This window comes from Astyanax mexicanus, chromosome 13, assembly GCF_023375975.1.
Source record: "Astyanax mexicanus isolate ESR-SI-001 chromosome 13, AstMex3_surface, whole genome shotgun sequence".
NCBI lineage: Eukaryota > Metazoa > Chordata > Actinopteri > Characiformes > Acestrorhamphidae > Astyanax > Astyanax mexicanus.
Window position 1 is genome coordinate 12,214,957 of NC_064420.1, and position 24,717 is coordinate 12,239,673.

The window sequence follows — 24,717 nt, forward strand, 5'->3', positions numbered from 1 at the left end:
ATCTTAGGCTATTATCACATTTCAAGCCACATTGCCCAAATCATTTTTTTTTTTTTTGCTCAGATCGGATTTGGCTTGACGGTTCACATTCACTGTAAATGTAAGTTATAGGTATCTGTGTGTAATGTGAACAAATCTGTCCCTAAAACGCCTCACATGCGTACATTGGTATGTGTATAAACGTTGACTTCTTTACAAACAACAAAAAATCATATATGTGAGAGATGACTCATAGCTTTATAAAGGGAAATTGATGAGTTAGCAGCTCATATGTGGAGCATCTTTTGCTGGAGTGGAAAAACAAACAGTAAACAGCTGGTCTGAAGTTCATGCTCAGGTCGAGGAGGTGAAAAAAGGCCAGGTGGTTTGCTTTTGCTGTTTTTTTTTACAGCTATAGCTGCACAGCTACACCAAGAGATGTGTGAGTATGAGAGAAAAGCATGTATCACATGCGTAAAAGCAAAAAGACACATGAATTCATGTGGCATGTTCATAAATCGGATATGTATCTGATTTAAGACCACATATGAAAGTCATTCAAATCTGATTTGAAAAAATCTGATTTGGCACGTTCACACAGCCATGAAAAAAAAAAACAGATCTGAGCCATATTGAGCAAAAAACAGAATGGAGTCACTTCAGCCTGGTGATGTGAACGTCACCTTTATAGCTTGCGTTGAAAATTCCACAGATACTATGGTATGCAATGGCCAGCCACATCGCTGGGCCTACCCCTGCTTGAAAATGTGTTGGGTGTCCTGGTTTGAGCTGTGTGGGATGGATTATCGCAGGACACCATTAGGAACCTCTACAAATCAATGCTAAGACATCTGGCAGGTTGCATTACACATGCATTACGCATGATGCATTACACATGCATTACGCATGATGCATTACACACTGCTTCTGTAATGTGTAGCTCAATAAATGTGACCTCTAAAGGCCTAAATGTTTAATCATTTATTGTTTCTGGTAACTTTTAGCATTGGAATCCGACACTTCCTTCTGGGTGTAAGTATTATTGAAACCATAGCTTTGATGGTGAGTGTAATATGGGTTAGGTCTCTGTTCTAATCCCTGTCCACTCAGTTTAATGTGTAAAGTGTGTGAGAAGTTATATCTTCTAACAGTCGCTCCTAAGGGGTGGTCGGCAGTCGTCCTCATCAGACAGCAACAATTTTCTCACGCTTAATCTCCACAACAATCTTGCCATCTTCTGCTCTTCCCTCATCTCTCTATTCACTTCCCCCCTCTTCTCTCTCCCTCGCTCTCTCTCCCTCTATCTCGCCTCATTGTCCCCAGGGCCCCCCGACCCAACTGACTTTGTGTTGCAACACAGTAAAACCATTAATTGCTAAGTCTGGACCCTGCAGGAGATGTGGAACACCCAGCCACTCCGAGTGGGATGAAGAGTGCAGGAACAGGGTCTTCTTCTGAGGGTTTTGATGAGAAAGAAACGCCAACCAAAAGAGAGTGGTCAGGCCTTTGCGGAGAATGCTGAGTGTCGGGTGCTGTGTCCTGCAGAAATATGTGCTCTCAGAAGGAAAATCCTCGGCGGAGGAGGCTGCGAGTTGCCAAACTGAGGTTTCCCTGAAGAGAAAACATTTGCTCCGTGAAATAGAGGGCCCGCAGAGAGAGAGAGAGAGAGAGAGAGAGAGAGAGAGAGAGAAAGAAGGATTCTGCCATGCTGTAAACTCAGTGTGGTTTTCTGACCGTTTTGCTCACAGTTATTCTTTGGCCTGTTTCTTGCCAACACTGACAGATGAGTACCTGGCTTCAGAGTTCTGCACACTGGTGCAGGAGTTCTCTGAGGTTTCTGCTCTATTCTGGACCTCAGGGCTTGGTATAGTTCACTTCTGACCATGTTTATGACCCTCTGGACAGTGATTGGGATCCTTTTACAGAGACCACAGTGTTTAGTCAGTTTCAGACACACTGCCTGTTAGAGTCTGTGCATGTGTATGTACTGTGTATAACCTCACTGTCCAAAACAGCAACTTTACAGGAGAGAGATAAATCTTTAACTTTCAATGGACGTCAGAGTTGATTCCATGTAATTTTGGATAATTTCTATTGGTCTATTTATCAAGAAGGTGTAAGGCACAGTTTGTCTGATGATATGCACAGTACATAATGGGAATACGTCATAGGAGGCATCATTACCAGCCCAATGCACAGCAGCACAGTGAGGGTAATGATCGTGACCATCTACACCATTGTACATGTAAACAGACAGGTGACTCTAAAAGAAATCATCCACAATCCACATTTAATGCAGAAACCTCCACACACATATCCCACAAGTCAGTGCAACTTTAATGTACGTAACCTACAGTTTGCAAACCTCATGTTTACATACTGGCATTAAATGCATTGATTACAAATGGATTACTGACAAAGTTTGATTTTGTGCCGTTGTTGGATTATTAATTGCATGTAAACACACTCACTGTTTCTAAGGTGTTTTGTATCTATTTTTTATATACAGTTGCAAGAGAAAGTATGTGAACCCTTTGGGATTACTTGGATTTCTGCATAAATTGATAATTAAATGTGTTCTGATCTTCATCTAAGTCACAACAAATAGACAAACACAGTCTGCTTAAACTAATACCACACAAAATTACGTTTGCATGGTCTTATTGAACACAACATGTTAACATTCACAGTGCAGGGCGGAAAAAGTATTTGAACACCTCGGCTAATGACTTTTCTTCGCACATTAAACAAGAATGGAGTTCATGGGAGGAGAACATTGCTGCACGTTTGAAGTTTGCAAAAGAGCACCTGGATGTTCCACAGCAGTACTGGCTAAAAATACTTTGGACAGATGAAACCAAAATTGAGTTGTTTGGAAGAAACACACAACACTATGTGTGGAGAAAAAAGGCACAGCACACCATTATCAAAACCTCCCAAAAAACATCCCAACTGTGAAACATGGTGGAGGGGGATCATGGTTTGGGGCTGCTTTGCTGCATCAGGGCCTGGATAGATTGCCCTCATCAACGGAAAAATTAATTCCCAGGTTTCCAAGACATTTTGCAGGAAAACTTAAGATCATCTGTCCATCAACTGAAGCTCAACAGAGGATGGATGATGCAACAGGACAATGAAAAATCAACAACTGAAGGGCTTTAACAGAAGAAAATACGCCTTCTGGAGAGTCCTGACCTCAACTCAACTGAGATGCTGTGGCCTTAAGAACTTAAGAGAGCGATTCACACCAGATATCCCAGTAATATTGCTGAACTGAAACAGTTTAGTGAAGAATGATCCAAAATTCCTCCTGACTGTTGTGCAGGTCTGATCTGCAACTACAGGAAACGTTTGGTTGAGTTTTTTGCTGCCAAAGGAGGGTCAACCAGTTATTAAATCCAAAGGTTCCCATACTTTTTCATACTTGTTCAATTAAATAACGCAAACATATAATTTTTTGTTTGGTATTAGTTTACGCAGACTGTGTTTATCTATTATTGTGACTTAGATGAAGATCAGAACACATTTAATGACCAATTTATGCAGAAATCCACGTAATCCCAAAGGGTTCACATACTCTTTTTCTTGTAACTGTATATTGCTGTTTGGTAGGCTGTGTTAAAAACAAACAAGCTTTCTAAAACTCAGCAGCTGAAGAATTGGAAAATGTACCCTGGTATGATGAATCTCTGACTGAGATCTTGTCATGATATGGGCTCTTCTTTCTTGGCACAAAAAGAAAGTTTCTCAAACATCTCAAAGAGATTGGATCTTTCTTCAAATGAAAGAAAATCCAAAAAGATGAACTGATTAAATCCTGATTAAATCAACAGTAAATAAAGATAAAAGTGACAGTACATAAGTTTTTGAAGATATATAAAATACAGTCAAAAAATAGATCAGTTACATTCAACAAACCTACCAGAATGAATATATTAGACATTGGAGGGGTGTTCATGCCAGCCCAGCTAACAATTATTTTTTTTATGTTTTTAAAACATTGATAAACATTTTTATAATGTTCTCTCTTACCTGGTGGAGGACGCTGATACCGTTGATAAGGATACTTTTCTCTCTTCTCTGAGCCCAGGAATACTCTTGTTTTTTAGTTTAACAGAAAAATATTAGAAACTTGTTTAGATATATCTTTGTATTTCCACTTGTGTCTTGACTTGGTGTCAGAATTCATATGCTTCTATGAGCCATTTGGATGGCTCAGTTATTGTGATATCACAATAAGGAAACCTGCATGGAACCACCCTGGCACCACCCCTAAACCCCCACCAGAGCCACAGCCTCTAGATCAGTCAAACATCTAGAACCTCAGACAGGACGCAACAGAATTAGCCAGAAGACTTTGTCTGAGGGGGGATCTGTACCTACTGTCCATGGGAAGTCAGCAGATGAGGGAGATGTAAGTACTTTCAAATAATGAGTTTGTTTTGTTATTCCATCACATTTAAGCATGAAGTAGCTTGTTTGTATTTTGCCATTTAGCACAAGTTAACAACAATGTGTGGCAAACACTCACAGCATATACATGGTGTGGCCAGAAACAGCTTATTTGCATAAAAGAGAGAGACCTAAAATGGCTCATTCTAAAAGAATAGAGCTGGTTAAATCTGTTTACGTGGGAGTGATTTTGTGCAAAAGATTAACATGTGTTGTATAGCCCATAAACCTATTCTAACTTGTGTAAAATATAAATATATATATATATATATATATATATATATATATATATATATATATATATATATATATATATATATATATAAATATGTGTCCTCTTTAAGTAACATCATGAAAGTTAAAGAATGACATTCATTTATGTCTTGGAAAAAACTTGGAAAAACATCAAGCATGAATTATAGCTACAAACTAAAATGTATGCAATACTCTAAGGTCATTGATTTCAGCTAAGAAAGTGAAATTGTATGTGTGTGTGTGTGTGTGTGTGTGTGAGACCACAGTGATCCCCACCAGTAGTTGTGTGACTAGTGAAAGTGGGTCCCAACTGTGTGTGTGTGAGGAAGTCAGGTCTGGGGTCGCTGAGTCCTAATCGTTTCAGCCCTCCTTACAGCCGCCGTGCTGACAGCGGGGTCACTGGAGGTCAGAGGTCACTGGGCTAGGGGGCAGGGGGCCACACAAAGACCACTATTAGAACGACTCCTTTTCTTTCTCTATTACACACTGACTAACACACGCACACCACACACACACACACTCACAAACAGGAGAGAGTAGCCCTACAGCTAGTATGTACTGACTTATAAATAGTACATAACTGACCCTGGTTTGTATGCAAATTCTCAGATGTTATTCAACAAGCCTATTTACAACCATCCTATTTGGTTTTAGAATAAAACATGCTGATTTTCCTTCTACTGAAGACTCGAAATATAAATGCTAAGCTGCTTAGGGTGTTACAGATCAATGTTGCTGTCTTCCTTTGTGTCCTCTCAGTGTGATGTGCCGTTAGCAAGCTGAAGTGATTGTAGCCAGTTAGCTTTTAGCCTGAACTCAGTTTTTAATTACTACCCTGGGTTTGTATTTCTTAATTATTATCAATAAAAATAAACAAGCCAGTGTTTTCCCTTCTGCTGTGTGTTCAGCTCCAGGTTGGTTTAGCTAAGATTAGCTGTGATTAGCTTTTAGCATTTTGTGTGCCCAATTTGGGCTCCCTTTTTGCAGACACTCTTACAGAAAAGGGCATGGTCATAGTACCAAGATCCTGGAGGAGATAAGATGCCTTCCAGTCAGTGCTGGTGCTCCGCTCATGCACATCATGCACCAAAAAAATCATCATAATAAATCAAAATAACAACATTAAAATAAAGTGTGTAAAGCAATACAAAAAAACATTTACTTGAAAAAAAGATGACTCTTGTGTGAAAGTTGGAGTGCACTAAACCCTGTTTTCGGTAGCCGTCTGCACAGCAGAGCTGGGGGAGGAGCGGCTCACGCTTCTTGTGCAGAGATTTAATATGGATCAGAAACAAGTTTGAAGGTCAATAAAGCTCATTTAACAAGGTCTTATCAACACATATACACCAGAAAGACAACTACATATATGTAGAACATTCTGGAAATGCAGACTTTTCAACAACCTGACCTACGTGGAACACTCAACATATAGAACAGACAACCATGCTAGAAACAAGAGAGCTATAAATAGACATCGGAACAGGAAACAGGAAACACCTGGGACAGGTAATAAGGGGGCGTGGTTACAAGAACAAAGGTGGAAACACTGATCACTGGGAAGAAAAATACAGGAGAACACAGAGCCATGTGCTAGGGGGCACATGATTGGAAAAACTTGAGGAGAATGGAGACAGACAAGAGACAGGATGAGAACCTGACACTTCTAGTCAGTGGATTTTATGTTAATTTGAGGTGTAAATATAATGATTCAAGACATAACATATATAACAGTTTGGGGGGTTTGAAATCGTCTCTTTTTCCAGATCTGTTTTTGGTTCTGCTGGATTTTCTTTTGATGGAAGAGCAACAGTGTTTGAGGTCCACAGTTTGTCACTTTAATGTATGGAACTATCATTACTCCACAATAAACACAGCTTTCCATTCTATGCCCATTTTAAATCATCTTCAACATCTTTAGCCTTCCCATGGACACAGATCTATCGCTGAAGAATCGCAGAGTGTGATGTTCTGTTTACGCCGTTAAACTGGCTCTCAAATAAACAGATATTGTTCCGTTCCCTTTGGAGGAGCCAGAGGTTTAACCAAGCCGACCAAACAGCCATATGACCGCAGATTCTACCAGTCAGGGAAGGCCCCGGAGCTGGAGAAGTGGCTGGTCAGGAAGTGCCTGAGGTAAACATGGGCGGCCAAATGGAGTAAACAAATTCGTCACTACACTGACAGTGCACTGATTAGAGAGAGCGGGGATTTGTGGAAGGTGTTGTGTTCAGTAACACACTCTGATATAAGCAAACACGTCATCAGAACACACCGCTCACTCTCCTTCTATCTCCACACACTCCTGATTACACAAAAGCCTCTCATGCAAAGTAACATATTGGTTTATGTTTAATGGTCCAGGCTTAAAAGCCCTCTCATGTGCGTGTTTATATGTGCTTTCATGAGTGCCTGCATGTGTGTGTGTGTGTGTGTGTGTGTGTGCTTGCGTGTAGGCCTTCATCTCTCTCTCTCACGTGAGATCTTTTGGACAGCTGGTTGTCCACATGTTTCGGGATTTCTGGGCAGCGTATCCATTTCTCCTCACATCGCCTATGGCGAGAACCTGACTCCAGCTATACATGCTTAGCCAGGCTCTATTCTTCTCTTTGCAGGATTCTGTACCATTTCCTCACCATTTAGAGATTTTTCTGATATACTTTCCAGTTTAAACATGTGGAATTACAAGAGCTGACGATCAATTAAAATAACTAATAAAAAAACATATTAATCACAAACTTTGTGAACACTGACATTTTTAATAACGGATTTTTAAATGTTTAGTAAAAGAATCAATGTGAGATTGACAATGTAGGCTTTTGAACACAGATTGTTATTTTTGACCTATTCTCATGCTCTCAGATAAAAATGTTTAGAATTTATTACGAAAAGGATTAGGCTTAAAAGGATAGTGAGGGACAGGCAAGGTCAGTAACAGAATGGCAGCACATGTAAACAACATACAAAAGAGTAGTCAGGCATGCAGGGTCATATACATTAAATCCAGCAAAACAAGGAAGAAGGCAAAAGAGAGATCCAAAAATACAAAACGGTTGGCAACAGGTAATTATTAGAATCGGCAAGGCAAAAGTCCATAAACGGTAATACAAAAAAATGGTCAGAAACGTTGTAGGCAAAACAATAGAATGCATTGTAGAAGAGCTGGGAAAACTAGATTCAATACTTAGCGAAGGACTGAGCAAACTGAGGGGTATATATACCAGGGAGGACAGGTGGAGCCATTTAGTAACTTGGAGAGCAAAAACACTGTAATCATGTGATCAGTGGAGTCAGAGAAGTCTGGTGAGAGAAGTCTTTAATGCACAGTTCAAAGTTTAGAGCAGGCAAACAGACGGCGTCAGGACTGACAACTGTGTTCAAGTTTAAGTCACATTTCGGTGCAAAATATAAAAAAGAAAGAACAGTTTTAGATCATTAAATCTTATTGTCTTTGTTTTAATGGATTATCTTACTCTTTCTTTACATTCAGCCAGATACTGAGACCCACCAGTTTATTTTACTGATCTTAGCTCAAACTGTAAAACTTCTACTGTTAAACACAACTTTTACAGATAAACATGGGATTAAAAAGATAGGAGAGAAAACATGGTAAAACGTGTGCATCACTAAAGCAGCAAAAGTGTGTGTGTGAGTAATAAATGTGAGTACTTCTATGTGAGAAATAAATGTGAATACTTTTGACACCTTTATGAAAAATTTTAAGAAAAAAAATAAAAAAAACTCTAAATAACCCCTTATTCAGCATACATAGATTATCTACCTACGCAGCAGTATTGACAGTGTTTAAATTATTAAATAAAACTGGCAATACATCTCCAGGCTCTGTATAATTTATGTAATGTAATTTTCATTTGGGTTAAAAAATTGCTTTAATATTTTTAATTAATTGTTGGTGATATTATTGCATACAATACGATATGGCAAAAGATAACCAGTGTAATTCAGAATAAATAATAATTATGATAATTAGAACAAGCAAAGGTGTCAAGTAACAAATACTTTGTTATCTTACTCAAGTAGAAACGTAAGTCATCTATACTTCACTGGAGTAATTATTTTTCAGGCAACTATTGACTTCTACTCCTTACATTTTCACACAATAATCTGTACTTTCTACTCCTACATTGTAAAATTAGCTTTGTTACTCCTTTTTTATTTCAGCTTGTTTTCATTCCAGCTTCTCATCATTAAAAAAACCCTTTTCAGATAAATCTCTCCATGCAGATAGAATGAATCTGATTGTGGTTGGATGAAAAGTATAAACATTTCGACACCCTATTGGTTTATACTAATCCATCACACCTGCACACGTCACGCCCCCCACACTCCAGCAAGAACATAGCAGACGTATGTAGTCTAGTATGAAGATGATCTGTGCAGAGACTCAAGAGAACTCCAGACAAATGGCCAACTAAGCTTCTTTAATAATTTTTACATTCTACTAAAATACATTAATTTGCAATGGGTACATATGCAGCTGGAACAGGGAACAGCCTAGTGCATCCCAACTTTATCAAAATTAACATTTATAACAGTAACATTATAGTTATTATGGCTTTTAGAAAAATGTTTTGGGAAGGTGGGGTAGGGATTTATGGGACCCTGTGGTGCAGCCTAATCTTTTGTGCTTAATTGCGTTTTTTTTCCCATTTACATTACTTTACAATACTTTTTATACAACTGTGAGGAAAAATTATGAGATCAGTTTTTGAATCAGTTTCTCTGATTTTGATATTTATAGGTTTATGTTTGAGTAAAATGAACATTGTTGCTTTATTCTATAAACTAGGCACAACATTTCTCCTAAATTCCAAATAAATTTTTTTTTTATTATTTGCAGAAAATGTTAAATGACTAAAATAACAAAAAAGATGCAGAGCTTTCAGACCTCAAATAGTGCAAAGAAAACAAGATCATATTCATAAAGTCATAAAGTAGTTCATAAATCAATGTTTGGCAGAATAACCCTAGTTTTTAATTACAGTTTTCATGCATTTTGGCATGTTCTCCTCCACCAGTCTTTTACACTGATTTTTGGTTTCTTTATGCTACTTCTGGTGCAAAAATTCAAGCAGTTTGAGGTTTGATGGCTTGTGGTCATCCATCTTACTCTTGATTATATTCCAGATTATGTCAATTTGGTAAAATCAAAGAAACTGGTTTGAAACCAGTGCTTTCACATTTTTACTTGAATAAAAAACTTGACTTGACACTTCATCTTCTACAGAAGTATTTTAAACCCTACTATATATACTTCTACCTGAGTAATTAATGTGAATGCTTTTGACAATTGAAAACACAATAATCAGGCATGATAACACTTTTTTGCATAAGCATGCAAAGAAAAAAAAGAATGCAACATATTTAAAATCTAAGCAATTACAGACTGTCATATTAAACTAAAGTCATATATATTTTGTTGATGGCACACATCAGTGATCTGACTGACCATCATCCTCCTCCTCCAGCTGACTGACTGTTTCTCACTGCATCCTCAGCCCCGCCCCTCTAAAGAATGCGTAGCCCCTGGTTACAAACTTTCAACCAATCACAGCGCGCCGAGACCAAACTTTCCACCAATCACAGCGCGCCCTGCGCTAGCGTCTGGAGGAACATGGAAGCTGGGGCTGCGTCTGGACTGTGAGGGAACTCTTCTTCTGCTTCTTGTTTTCAGTGAGAAACCCGGGAAACCCGAGCTTAACCCCGCGGTCCCGCCGCTCCCCGCACACACTCGCCCGTGAGCCATGACCATGCTGGGCATGTACGTGCCCGACAGGTTCGCCCTGAAGTCCTCGCGGGTCCAGGACGGGGTCGGGCTGTACACCGCGCGGCGCGTGAAAAAGGTTTGTGTTTACCTCAAAGAAAAACAGCAGGACTAACAGCCGCGGCGCGCGGACACACTTTAACCCCTTTACCCTCCTCTAATACAGCAGTTCGGGAGTTTATCGGTGTGTGTTCGGGTTTAGCCGGGGCTGAAGGCCGGGTTTCAGCGTGTGTTGAGTCTCTGTGACGCGGCTGAGGGGAAGAGAGAGAGAGAGAGAGAGAGAAAGAAAAAGAGAGAGTGAGAGAGAGAGAGTGCCACGTAGCCGGAGCTCGCTGCCCTCTGCCACTGCGGGGCTTTAACCCACAGCCCGCGGTACCTCAGCTACTCTTACTGCATTAAACAGCTTAGTTCATACAGCCTTATATAACCCTCTACAGTAACGACATCATTTCCAGAGCAGAGCTGACTAGTTCAGCGTCCAAAATACTAAAAACTTCCGGTCAAAAGTTTTACAAACACCCCCAGTTCTTTCAATAGCCCACTGTCATGCTGCATGGCCCAGACAACGCTGCTTTACTTATTTTTCATATTAGCCATGACTCTCACTGCTATTCCATCTGTCAAACCTGCAGCTCCAAGACTCCTCCTTTCTAGGAGTGGGACAATATATTGATATCACGAACAGTTTTTCCTTTTTATTTTTCTGCAATTAACTCTTCAGGTTCTTTCCAGGTTCAGGTTCAGTCAGTAACCCGGAAAATATACAAAATTCAGTGCACACAATGTTGCACTAAACTGCCAGGGCCTTCAAGGAAATCAAATAAACTAAAAACTATTTTAGTTTTTAGTTTTAAAGTATTTTTTTTAGCAAACAATTCATTTGGTTACCAGCATACAGCTGTTAAGTAGCAATATAGCAATAGAAATAAATTGAGCTTTAGAAATGGAAATAAAAAATGTCAATTTACACAAGACTCAGCACATGTAGACATATATCATAATATCTAGAACAAGGCACAGAAACACAGAGAACTCTGCAACTATTTGAAGTAAAAATCTTTCCTTTATAGAAATTACAGAATAAACCAGAGAGCCTGAGTACTGTTTCCTACACATTCAAAAGGTCTGGCTAACCCACATGGACACGCCAGCCTTTAGCTCAGCTTAACATTGGACTAACTCATATTCAGCAGTGAAGAGAAGAATTAGAGGTCTGACAGGTGAAGTGCAGTAGTAAAGTAATTGATAAGATGAGAAAATGTCTGGGCCATCGCTTCTGGACTACTAAAAAATAAAGGTGTTTTAGGCACTCTGAACTCCCTAAGATTCAATCTCCAATTTGACTACGCTAAACACAATCGGGCAAAAGTTGAGTAAACCCCTAGTTTTTTCAGATCCCACTGTCAGCTCTGCAAGGCTGCGTTTCTTATTTTGCCATCTTAGCAATTACTTATTGCCACTCCATCTCTCAAATCTGCAGCTCCAAGGCCCAAACCTATTTCTCTTTTCTACCACACCCCCTGTTTTTGAGAGTAACCCTTCCTCTTGGAAAAGAGTTAACTACATAGAGAAGTTGTGAAATCCTCCCTCTAAGAATTGGGACAACACTTCAAGCCCCCAATACAGATATAGCTATAGCAGTGGAGAGCTAATGTTTAGCAACCTATCTGCTGGTTAACTAAGGCTAGCTAGTTAACTTTAGGGTGCTGTATGTCTTCGGAAAGGGGGTCAGGTGGTGCAGCAATTAATTATCATCCATGCCTTAATTCCTCTGTGATGGGGAACTAAAATGACTTAGTTCTAAAACAACCTTTTTTCTGCATCTGTTGCACCATTAATTTGCTAGCTAGCTACTTAGATAAACTACTAGTGATTTTAAACGCTTGTTATAAAGATAATGGGCTAAAACATTGTAACTACACATGGAACTAGGGTCATATAGTGCATATCATGATTTGTAACCAGAAAAATACTTTTTACTGTACTACATTTGTGGGATTTTTGGTTGCTTGTGTCACCATCTTGACAGTGATTGTCATAGTGCTCTGTTTGGAGTGTGCCTCTGAAAAAAATCTGTGTTTGATTGGTCATGTAACACTAACTAACACTTCCTCTACCCCTCCAGCCTAACAATAATTGGGACACCCACCCCTAGGTGTGCAGCATGCACACAAAACAGTGAGGTAGAGATATGTAATAAGGCCAAGAGGTGAAATAGGGCCCAAAACATCTTTGTCACTTATCATGTACTCTCTGACATTTCACTTAATATGAAGTGTGCATGATTTTGTACTTGGTGCTTTCACAAGCAGAAAAAAGCTTTCTGTCAAGACTCTAAAGCTACTTTGTCTTGTATTTCAGGGAGAAAAGTTTGGACCGTTTGCAGGAGAGAAGAAAATGCCCAGTGATCTGGATGAGAGCATGGACCCGAGGCTGATGTGGGAGGTGGGTGGACTCAGAACATCAACCCTTCAAACTGCTCCAGAGTCCAAGCTTGTGTGTCAGACAAAAAAAAAAGTTCTTAGACGAGATGAATGAACATCATTTTCAGAGTTTGTTGATGTCTGCTGGTCTTGATCATTTTATTGACACCTGTAAAAGCAATTTGCCAAATTGACAAACCATTCAGTGTGAAGTACAGAGGATCAAAATATGTTAGGGTGCTTGCTAAACTAAGCACAACTAGACTACCAGCAGACTCAAGAGGGGGCAGGTGGGGGAAACTAGACTCAAAAAAGTGTCCTAATGTTTTTTTGCCTGCTCGGGTGCCCCTTTTTGCAGTGAATTATAATGATGTACCCTCTAGATCAAAAAATGTTATTGATAATGTGTCTCATATTGATGTGCCCATTCATAAGTGCCCTTCTTTCCTCACAGTAGAAAAGGTTGCCATTATGAAATGCCTTTTATGCAACTCCTACTAGACATTCTCCTGTCCCAATTAAGGCTGCAACAATTAGTTAGACTTTTAGTGAACACTGCCAAGATATAACACATCTGTGCACATGCATCTCATTTATAGTTCACCACAGTATGCCTTCTACATGATTTTTCTTGTTGTTCTCTTTAAATTTGGGAACAAATTTCTTGCTCTGCCACTCAACAGTAATGTCAACTGTGAGAGATGGTTAGAATGAACCCTCTTACTTTAGTAGAAAAGCTACAGTACCTCAACAGATTCAATGAAATCGGTGTTTATGGATATCTTGTGTTTGGAGATATCTTGAATGATTATTCTGACTAGTCAAAAAGCATCTGATTTACGTATATTCTTAGTCAGCTTAGATTAGCTTAGTGTAGTTTAGCCCAGGGGTGTTCTGTGAACTTCTACTAATTGGTGCTATTTAGTTCTTTGCATGCATCCATAGTTTTGATGTTTTCAAGTGTTTTACACGATATTTCTGTTTTTCTCTGTTGCATTATGCAAGCTACATTATTTATGATAAAAATGTACAGAACTACCTACTATCTAGCTAACTAACTTACACATTAGTGCCCATTCCTTTAGTAGAGAAATTGCAAACTAAACATATAATAATTATATAAGCTTTTTAATAATCTGGCTAGCCATATGGCTATATATTTGCCATAGCTACAGTGGGCTTATTTAGTGGTTTAGCAGAGTGCACTTATAAGCACACAGCCCTGAAGCACGAGGGTGTTTGGGATTAAAAAGTGTAATCAAAAGATGGATGTTATAATGGCAAATTTTTCTACTGCTAGAATAAGCGCTAATTTGTTAGCTGGGTAGCTAATCTACACAAAGCTAATTGTCTACAACGGATTTGAGCCAAACCAAGCTAAGCTTTTTATTCAGAACTGTGCACAGTTTGTGCAGACCCTGATTTAGTTCCCAAAATGGTGGCAGCTATATATTATGATGTCATGTGAAATGCAGGAATAGTTTAGAAGAGCATGGCTAAGACATCACTGGTTTGGCGCTCCGTAGCTGTGCTAGCACGGTCCCGGGGCAGAGAGATGCTTGACTGGGTTTTTCTGGGCGACGGCTAATCAGTGCAGGCATGTAGACCAGGTTCTTTTAGCCATGGCGCTTGGGCCTCCATCGTCTCTGTAATAATGGCTCTGCCTGCCAAACAGCGCCACGGGCACATAGCGCACAACCCCTCTGCCCTCTGAGATGCCATCCGATATTTGCATGTCGAGAATCGGGTTTTATTTTCAGCTACGTGACGGTTTAATTAGAGCCCAGCTCCTACCGGGCTCAGCCGCATTACTCCGTGATTTACGCATCTGCCTATCTGAATGACACTCCGCTGCACTCTGCGCTGTAGGTTTAAATCTTAAATTACAGTGCTGTGCGTGATTGCTCTGATATATAACCGTGGCATGTAATCTTTTACTGTGATTTCACTTTCTTTTGCTGGATGGGTTCACTGCAGCTGTGCAATTAAAAGAAGCCGTCATTTCGACGTTTGTGAGAGCGAGGCATCATTAGGCGTCATTTCAGTCCATTAAAGCCGGGACAGCCGTGCAAAATAATAATTTGTATCCAAAAACAGACGCTGAGTGAGCGTTTCTTAGCTCGTCAGAAGAAGTTGCAGAATGCTTAGTTACGTATTCTTTATTGTCTTTGTGTTGCTTTGTTCGTCTGAACTTTTGGTTGCTAGGCATGAGGTGATGACATAAAGAAGAGAAGGCCAGCCCGTTGCTATATAGCTATATAGAGTAAAACTGCCTTCACAGCTAATAGTTAGGTCGGATTGAGGTTAGATCACATTCTCACTGCAAGTGAACTGCTCCAGAGTTCGGACCGGACCTCCTCTTCTCATGGGTCTTGGTGAGATTGTTTTGGTCTGCATATGAGTGAGATTACTCTGTTCATCAGTGCGATTGCTCTGTTTATACATAGAGCTGCACAATATATCATTTAAGCATCGTCATCGCAATGTGCGCATGCGCAATAGTCTGGAAAAAGTAAATGGAAATATTTGTGCAAAACGGTGCTGCACTAAGGTGCACAGGTTCACATGTGGAGGACACGCAGTTACCTTGTGTTTATGTCCACAAAAGCCTTTCACACATATAGACACAGAGACAGCACTGCTCACTCAGAGAATTAAAACAATGTGTATTGGGGGTGAAACGATTACTCGAGTAATTCGAGTTACTTGATTAAAAAAATTATGAAATGCAGGGCATGGAATTTAGCGCAGACTTTTAATGTGAAATAGCGCGCTTAGCATTACGTCAACCACGCACAGGAATTTATGTCTATTTTGTCTTTTATGTATTTTTTTATTTGTGTTTGCAATGTGGACATGTATGTTTCGAATTTAAAAACTAAACCAATTAGTTATTTAGTATTAAGTAAAATGTCTTATTTTATGAAATCTCTTATTTTATGTTTTTTCCGATTACTTGATTAATCAAATAGATTTTTCTGTAGAGGACTCGATTACTAAAATAATTGATAGCTGCAGCCCTACTGTGTATCTGCTTCTTGTGTCAAATAGCAAAACACTCCAACATGGCCTGTTTGATTTAATTGCCTTGGGTGGCAACACATGTCCTGCGATGTGATGTACAATATCACTTAAGGCAATTAAATTGAACACGTGCTTGTAAATGCAGCGGCAGGCTGCCTGTCGAAAGCTGTGCAACTCATTCTGGCACAGTTTTGCTCAAATATTTCCAGTTACAGCCGAAATCGAGCGCTTCATCCCAAAAAACGCTCTTATGTACATTTAAAAGGCCATTTAAAGGCCGATTAAAGGGCATATTATAGTTGTTTCGTTGTTTTCCTCAGCTTTTCAGTGCTCGGCTGACTATTAAGCACTGGCTTAGCTCTCGGTTGGCCTGGATCTCTGATGCGAGACTGCGCACGGGTGGGGGAGGGGCTAATGAAGTAACGAGTCCTGCGTTGTTTAATATCGCAGTATATGTTGTCGAAAAAAAAGCTTTGCAGTGTCAGATTTTACAGACGTCCTTAGTACTTGAATGTGTTTCTGAGTTTTAATTTGAATAATTTCTTTCCTTGTTCTGCAGGTCCGGGGAAACAGAGGTGACGTGCTGTACATACTGGACGCCAGCAACCCTCGGCACGCGAACTGGCTCCGCTTCGTGCACCAGGCCCCATCTCAGGAGCAGAAGAACCTGGCTGCTATTCAGGTATGAGGGGGGAGATGAGCAGGAGATGGGCTGGAAGACAGTAGCTCTCCAACACCCTGTACCTTATCTGTACTGAAAACACAGAGCCAGACTGATCCTGCTACTGATAAAGTCCAGGGCCCATATTCATCAACAGATGCAAAGAGCACTGCTCTGGGATCAGGCTGTAATCCAGCTTGTTGTCAGCTCTACTCACCTCAACTCAAACCCCCCAAAACACACACACAAATCCTCCCGCAACAAAATGTAGGTGGTGACGTCACTATCATCTTTAAAGTGACGACACAGACAGAGAGACAATATAGACTGCTGAAGGGATTGTGTCCTGGATTCTTAGTTTATGGATCGTTTCAGGCACCAGATATCAAACTCAAGACATCTCGAGTTGAGTAGTGTAAGTACCACACAGTGGTAAAAAAAGCTCCCTTTTAGTTGAACAGCAGAAGAAGCAGGGACTGATCGTAGATCAGGTTTCTTCCTCTAAAAAGTCTTGATAAGTATGGAACTTTTGATGTAGCTTGGAATCCTTTTCTAGAGGGAAGGTGTATAATAAGGCTGTGTATTTGCAAGAACTTAATACAATATATTGCAAGACTCTTAAATTCATTGTTTACTAGCTATATTACTAGCATTAAATCTAGGGGTCTGAAAAAATACTTATTTATCGAAGTATTACTATATTTAGTTTTGCAATATTTTATCAAATTAAAAAAACTATCAATTTTTTAAATAATGATTTAATTATTTGGTTTATTAGGGGTACGTTAACATTACCAGTAATTTGATATTTTGCTATTTTCCTACATCTCTAGTGTGAATAGGTTTAGTGTCCATTGTGAGTGTTTGTCAGAATCTGTGAGAATTTTTTAGAGTGAGAAAAAAAAGAGACAGAAGTTAGAAAACATTGCTGCAGAAAAAGAGGAGCATGAGCGAGAGTGTGTGTTTGTTATGTCTGCTGGAGCAGCTCTGCTGACGCTGAGCACTTTGTGTGCGTGTGTGTGTTTATGTGGTGGAGGGCTTTGAAGGTGGCCGTGATAAGAAGGTGTAATGAGGCTTGGGTGCAGATAAGGAGAAAGACACACATACTTGCTCACACAAACATACACACGTGCACCTTTCATCTGCTTGCTGTGTGTCTTTCGCTGTCTTTCTTTCTTTTTCTTTCTGTTTCTCTTTCTCTGTTCATGTTCTTCCAGTACAGCAATCAGCCAAAACATTAAAACCACTGACAGGTGAATTGGAAAACAATTGTTCTTACAATTAATTAAAAAGTATAGTTCTGTAGTAATAAAAAAAGATAGAAAAAGGAAAGCTATACCTACAGAAATGGCGGAGATAACAGACATGTTGCAAATAATTAATAACAGATCAGTGATGAGTCGCAAGTGCCAATACATATTAACATTCTGAGAGCTATCAAGAGCTTTTTTCATTTTCTTTGTTAGTGTATACACAAATACACAGAATTTAAGTGCAATCCAAAGCATTCTATTTCTGAGAGATTGTATCTGGACCGTAACTGTATCTATGCTCCAAAAGGCTGTAAAATTGAGTTATCGAGTATAAATTAAAGTATGCAGCTTATCTGTAATTCCTTAGATGTTGGGTCATCTGCTAAAGTATAATGTGTTTCTGTAAAGCTTGAGTAAGATTTTGCTGCCTGGTCTTCATCTCATGAACCCCCACTACTCTCACCTGAAACCAGTGCAGGTTCTTAATTAAAAGTTATTGTACCCCACACCTCGATTTTTAATAATTTACTGACTAAAATGTCTCCAAAAAAACCAACAGGTAAATGCTACTAGTTTACATGGTCACTGACACTGCAGCAGGATAGCTTGCTGGCTGATGTCCTGGTAATGCTACTCATGTATGTAAACCCTCTGCAGGTGCTTAATTCAATTGATCACCATATTTTTCACATTTATAAAGTGCATTTAAAATCCTTAAATTTTCCCAAAAATCACCAGTGCGCTTTTTAATCTGGTGCACCTTATGTATGAATTTTACTAGTCAGGTTATAAGGAGCAGTAAAGCCACTCTGCTGAAGTGCAGCTTTATACAAGAGTTTCAGTTTAGTTTTCCAGCAGTATTAGCATTAGCTGCTAACCACGCAAAGCGCAAGTTCTTTGGCCGTCCAGAGGTGAGTATTATCGGCCTGTAGCCTGCTGCTAACCCTGGCTAGCATTGCTGTAGCAATATTAACATTAGCCACTAAATGCTAGCTAATATTGTCCTGGCTTACCGAAACACTCAGGGTTCCTCAGTCTAGCTCTGTCGGACGCTAGCTAGCTGTTAGCCACTAATGCGCCAGCTTTAGTAGGAATTTGTAATTCTAAGCTTACTGTGAATAAACAGAAGCACTTTACTAATTTAAATAAACAGCCTTCATGAGAAAAATCTGTGTAGATCAACAGCCAGCGCTCATTTGACTTGACTGACTGGTCAGAATTTTTTTAAGAATTGCAGTTTTATTTACTTAACTGTACAGGTCTCGCCACTACTGCTATTCACTAGTGTTGCTTAAAAAACACCATATAATCCGATGCGCCTTATATATGAAAATAGACTAGAAAATATACGTTTATTGATAGTGCGCCTTACAATCCGGTGCGCCTTATAGTGTAAAAAATACGTTAAACTGAACAACACAGCTGTTCTCTATGGCAAGCCAACCAAGCCAAAACGTGTGGGAAAGAAACGCCTCCACGCGTAAAACTAACACGTGTCCACATGTAAAAAATCACGTGTACAGGCGGTAAAACGGTTTGTGTATACACATCTTGGCATCTAACATCCAATCAGTAAACCCGCCTATGCATACATTTGCATTGTAATAATGCAGCCTGACAACACATGATGTCATGCAACGTATTGTATTCCATATTCATAAGACGCTTACGTGGTTTACAACGCAGTGTCAACGTACCGTTACATAGCCCCATACATACTCATACACACTCTGCACGTAAGGTGCATGTAACTGAAACGTTGTAATCATGTGACTATTATGTACCCCCTATTTCACATCTACCTCTGTACAGGTAAAAAAAGCACGTGATGTACAAACGGCATATATTTACGCCTCTACACGTAAAAGGATCACGTCTTTATCTGTCAACATGTGTTTTTTTTACGTGTGGACACGTGATATTTTTACTCGTGGAGGCGTTTCTTTCCCACACGTTTTGGCTTAGTTGGCTTGCCATAGTTCTCCCATCCCTCATCCCTCATTTACTCACATTACAAGTAACTATTTAGATTTTCTCCAAACAAACGGAGTAAAACAAACTACTATTAATACTCTTATCACACACTGAGGCTGAAGCTGCTGTGCATGTAAGATGTGGAACTGGAATCTGGATCGGTAATCTGTTTCATGTTCGCATTATGGAGGGCTGATGGTCCTGCACAAACTACAGACTGGAATCTGGATCGGTGAGGGGATCGGCCTTGCCCATCAGATCCATGATACATTTATTACATCAGTAGCCGATACCCAAATTGGATTGGATCTGTCCCGTCTCTAAAATAAATCATTAGCTATTTTGAATAAAAGTATTTGGTTGAGGAAGCATTCATCAGTTGGGTAGCATGGTAGGATAATGAATAATGGAAGTATACTAGGGGAAAAAAATTGGAAAGACACTACTTAATATGACGGATAAATATCTAGAGCATCTAAAGTGGTTTAAATTGTTAAATGCTGACATAAGATCACCAGTTCCAAAATCAGGCACAGAAGAACTGCTCTCAGGTCAGTTTAAAAGATGTATCTACCTGTAATGTTCAGCAGTTTAGTCATTACCGTTACAGGGCTGCCAGCTGCTAGAGAGAATAAAGGGAGATGAAAGATTGGTGGGGTCTGCTTGACCTTTTTGGAGATAGAGATTTGATAATGGCAAATTCAGGATTTCCCAGAGCTTGACCTCTGACCTTAATCAAGAGGAACGGAAGAGCTGTTTTCTTTCCCTGTACAAGTGTTTGTGTCTGTGTGTGTGTGAGTGTGTGTGAGTGTGTGTGCATTTAATTAGCTGTTTCCCTGTGATCTTGTCTGTTCAGTATCACTTTGACATGTAAAACCGCAGTCAGAAGAATCAGAAGAACAGACAAGGGTGATATTTATTATAGCAGTGTTCTCATTTTAGTCTTCAGCTGTGTGTGTGTGTGTTTGTGAATGTTTTATCTCCTTTATTTGGAGAGCACTGGGGTCATGAACTACACCATGACCAATATCAGGAGCTCATATGAAGAGAAACCCTTCTGACCATTCCAAATTTTAAATAGTTAGGATTAGGGTTGAATGATGCAAAACTTATGGACCTATAAAAATGGAGTAATGTACAGTTTATCCATAACAGTGTGAAGTACAGTTTTGTTCCGCATTTAGTTTTTTCGGTAGTTAGCCTCTTAGTCTTAATGCAGAACTGCAGTGAAAACATACAGACTGCGCAGTCTGTTTGTCATGTGAAATAAGCATGTGAATAAAACCAATATGGTTAATAAACACTAAGCCAGAAGAGTAGAGAGCAGAGTTATATTAGTGTGAGGAGTAGGAGTCTTCTATGGACACCGGCTATGTGTAAAAAGTTCAGCATCATAAAAACTGACTCCAATATTGAACAACTGCATTCAGAAGCATGCCAAAATAAAAGTCAAACTGCAGAAAAACTATTATAAAATAATACAAAAATTCACTAATACAAATAGTTTGATAGTCAGTAATACAAATGAACAAACAATGTTAAAGTAAAAGTCATTAGTAAAAGCTAAAACAGTTTGTCACAATAAAATGCAAGCAAACAGAGCTTGTCAAAATTAGTCATTGATACAAATAAACAAACAGACTGGGTCAACATCATTAGTATAATTAAACAAACGGACCATAAGAAAATAAGTCACTAAAAGAAACAAACGAATCATATCACAACAAAATGCAAATACATTTTATGTATAATACAAAAGAACACTGTCAAAATAAAAGCTCATATTACAAGCAAACAGAGTGTGCCAGAATAAAAGTCACAAAAACAAACAAACAACAGGTCTTTGTCATAGTAAAAGTTACTAAAACAGTAGAACCAACAGACTGTCATAATAAATGAATCACTAATGCAATGGGACCTTGTCAAATTGAAAGCCACTAATACAAACAAACAAAAAAAAGCTTAAAATAATTAACTAATTCAGACAACAAAATAAAACTAACACTTCAAGATATAAGTCACAAATCTGTGTAAAATATTAACAACACAAGCACTAACACAAAAAAGTTATGATCTGAAGGCTAAAATTACTGCTTCTCGTTTGTCTCCATTTTTTATTTTGCTATTTCCATTTCGCTCTAAGTTGCTGATCTTTCACCAAGTGGATTTTTTTTAGCCCATAAATAGGTTCTTTACACCCTTTTCTTAAAAAAAAAGGTTCATTTTAGGTAATCAAACTTGGTTCCATCTGAAGCAACTCTATTTTTAAATGTGCTGGGCTTCGGGTAGTTATGTAATACATGTTTTGTTGTTGGTAGGATGGTGAGAACATCTTTTATCTGGCTGTGGATGACATTGAGACCGACACAGAGCTCCTGATTGGCTATCTGGATAGCGACATGGAGGAGGAAGAGGAGGACGAGGAAGAAGATGAGATCATCAAGGATGAGGACGAGAACAGCAAAGAGGCCAAGATAATTAGTGTAGAGCCAGGTTTGTGTGTGGATCGTTTACATTTATTACTGTATATATAACTGGCATGCTGTTATCATAAATTCAATTGGTTGGTGTATAAATATCATGTGGAGTATTATTAGTATTATTATTAGGGCTTAAACGATAAGTCTGGGTAAGTGACGACATAGACTATAAAAACATATTGGTGCGGAATTTCATTATCAGCGTGTTGTTAATGTGTGATTAAGCGAGAGAGAGAGAGAAAGAAAGCAAGCATGCGAGAGGAAAAAAGGGCAAGAGAGGAAGAAACGCGCATATAGTGAGAAAGTGACAAATCCTGAGCATCCTGATTGGCCTCTCCTCATGCTTAGATAGCCAATGAGGTTTCAGTGTGGGTGGGACTTGTAGTGTCTGAGAGAGCTCTACAGTCAGTCTGTGCTAGTTGTGTACAGTTTAAGTAGTAAGGTCAATATTATCCGAGGAGAGTTAAATTACTGCACAGAGCTGCTGAGGTGAGTTTAAACAGGATTCACTCCTTCAGTAACATCAATAACATTAGTTAAACTAATGTTAGCTGGATAAGTGTTGGGAAGATACTGTACTCTGTACACTCCATTAAAATTTATATATTATAGTTACTACAGACTTCAATAAAAAAACAATTAAACAATTAAACAAACTATTATTTCAGAGGGTATCTCCTTGGAAAAAAGTAAAAAAAAAAAAAAAAAAAAAAAAAATTCAAGTATCCTATAATCTGAAAATATCATCCAGCTTGTTTGAATGTTTCCTTTAATACACTTTGTCATTTCTATTTTAATATAGGTACGTCAAATTATCAAAATGTACTGCAAAGATTGGTTTGGGGCCTTTGGACCCATAGCAAGTATAAATGGAGGGCATGACAAAAAATAATCATGACTAATTGACTAATTGAACAAATAATCATCAAATAAATCAACTAAATAGGTGCAGCCCTATACATTTTTAGGTCTCCAATGTGTATATATAACCTGTTTGTGTGTTTAGAGGCTGTAATAAAGAAGGAGGACCACCCGTGTCTGCTGTGTGAGAGCAGTTTTCCCAGTGAGGAGGTTCTGGCCGAGCACCTGCAGAGTCTGCACCAGAGAGGCAGCGCAGAGGACAAGGAGTTCAAGTGCCGCAACTGTGGCAAAGAGTTCCCCATCAAACAAGCACTCCAGCGGCAGTTAGTACACACACACACACACACACACACACACAGACACACACACACCATTAGGCCAGAATTAGACCAGCTAATTCATTATTGATATGGTTAAAAGAGGATATTCATGTTTGTCTTTTTTCTTTAGTAATTAGAGGCTATTGAACGTCCAGCCACAGATTCTAGTGTGTGTGTTTTGTGGTTTAAATGAGTGTTTATGTGTGTATGAATGTGTTTTCTAGTGTTCTCCACTGTACTGAGAGTCAAAGTTCAACAGGAGATGCTTCTAAAGCACATCAGTGTTCTATCTGTCACAGCTCCTTCTCCTCAGAGTCCAGGTAGGTGCTTCAACATACACACACACACCCTTAAATAAACTCTAAAATCATTGTATCCTTAATTACCACAACTATCATTGTTGTTTTATTTTTTGTATTATTATTATTATTATTATTATTATTATTATTATTATTATTGTTATTATTATTGTTATTATTATTCCTTCTCATTCAGTGTTTTTCCTACATAGTACTTGAATACTGAAGTCATCCAGACTATGAAAGAATGCACAATGAATCATATAGTAACTTTAAAGTGTTAAAGAAACTTGGGGTGCTGTTCACTTTTGAACTTTTGATCTTCCTTCCTGGATCAGTCCTGATGAGTGCCAGTTCCAACAAAAATGTTTTGATGGTCTTTGCGACTACACTTGATGATCCGTTCATAGTTTAATATTTTTTTTCTGTGCTGACCTTCATTTTTTAAAGATTTGTTTTCTTCACTTACTTGAGTAGTTCTTTACATAATATGGATTAAAACATTACTGAAATAGGGCTATTCACTGTTTACCAACTCTACCTCTTCACAACTTTACAACTGATGCTCTCAAACACATTAAGAGACAAGAAATTCAAGTAATTAACTCTTAATGAGTTCAGCACAACTGTTAACTGAAAACCATTCCAGGTGACTCTACCTCATAAAACAGACAAAATAATCCAGCCAAGATTATCTAAGTAAGAGGTGCTACTTTTAAGAATGTAAAATATAAAACATGTTCTGGTTTGTTTAACACTTTTTGTTTTCTAAATAATTCCATATTGTTTCTGTCATAGTTTGGAAGACATTAGTATTAATATACAATGCAGAACATTTTAAAATAATGAAAAAACCCTGAAATTAAGTGTCTAAACATTTGACTAGTACTGTATATATAAAAGTGGTTAGAGTACTGGGTTCTACACTAGCACTGTGGATTATACACCTGTCCC

At 38.8% G+C, this 24,717-nt stretch overlaps 1 protein-coding gene across 4 annotated transcripts in view; it reads left to right on the top strand.

Annotated features, from left to right (window-relative positions):
- Positions 1-10,287: 10,287 nt before the first annotated feature.
- The window catches only part of prdm5 (PR domain containing 5), an 87,265-nt gene continuing 72,835 nt past the window's right edge, over positions 10,288-24,717 (top strand). For 2 of the 4 annotated variants that reach the window (XM_049486413.1, XM_049486412.1), the window contains exons 1-6: positions 10,288-10,547; positions 12,830-12,913; positions 16,475-16,597; positions 22,122-22,296; positions 23,290-23,467; positions 23,689-23,784. In XM_049486413.1, coding sequence (XP_049342370.1) covers positions 10,449-10,547; positions 12,830-12,913; positions 16,475-16,597; positions 22,122-22,296; positions 23,290-23,467; positions 23,689-23,784 — 755 coding nt within the window. In that variant the 5' untranslated portion in view covers positions 10,288-10,448. The remainder of the gene's footprint in view (positions 10,548-12,829; positions 12,914-16,474; positions 16,598-22,121; positions 22,297-23,289; positions 23,468-23,688; positions 23,785-24,717) is intronic. The other 2 variants (XM_049486410.1, XM_049486411.1) reach the window with 1 other exon arrangement.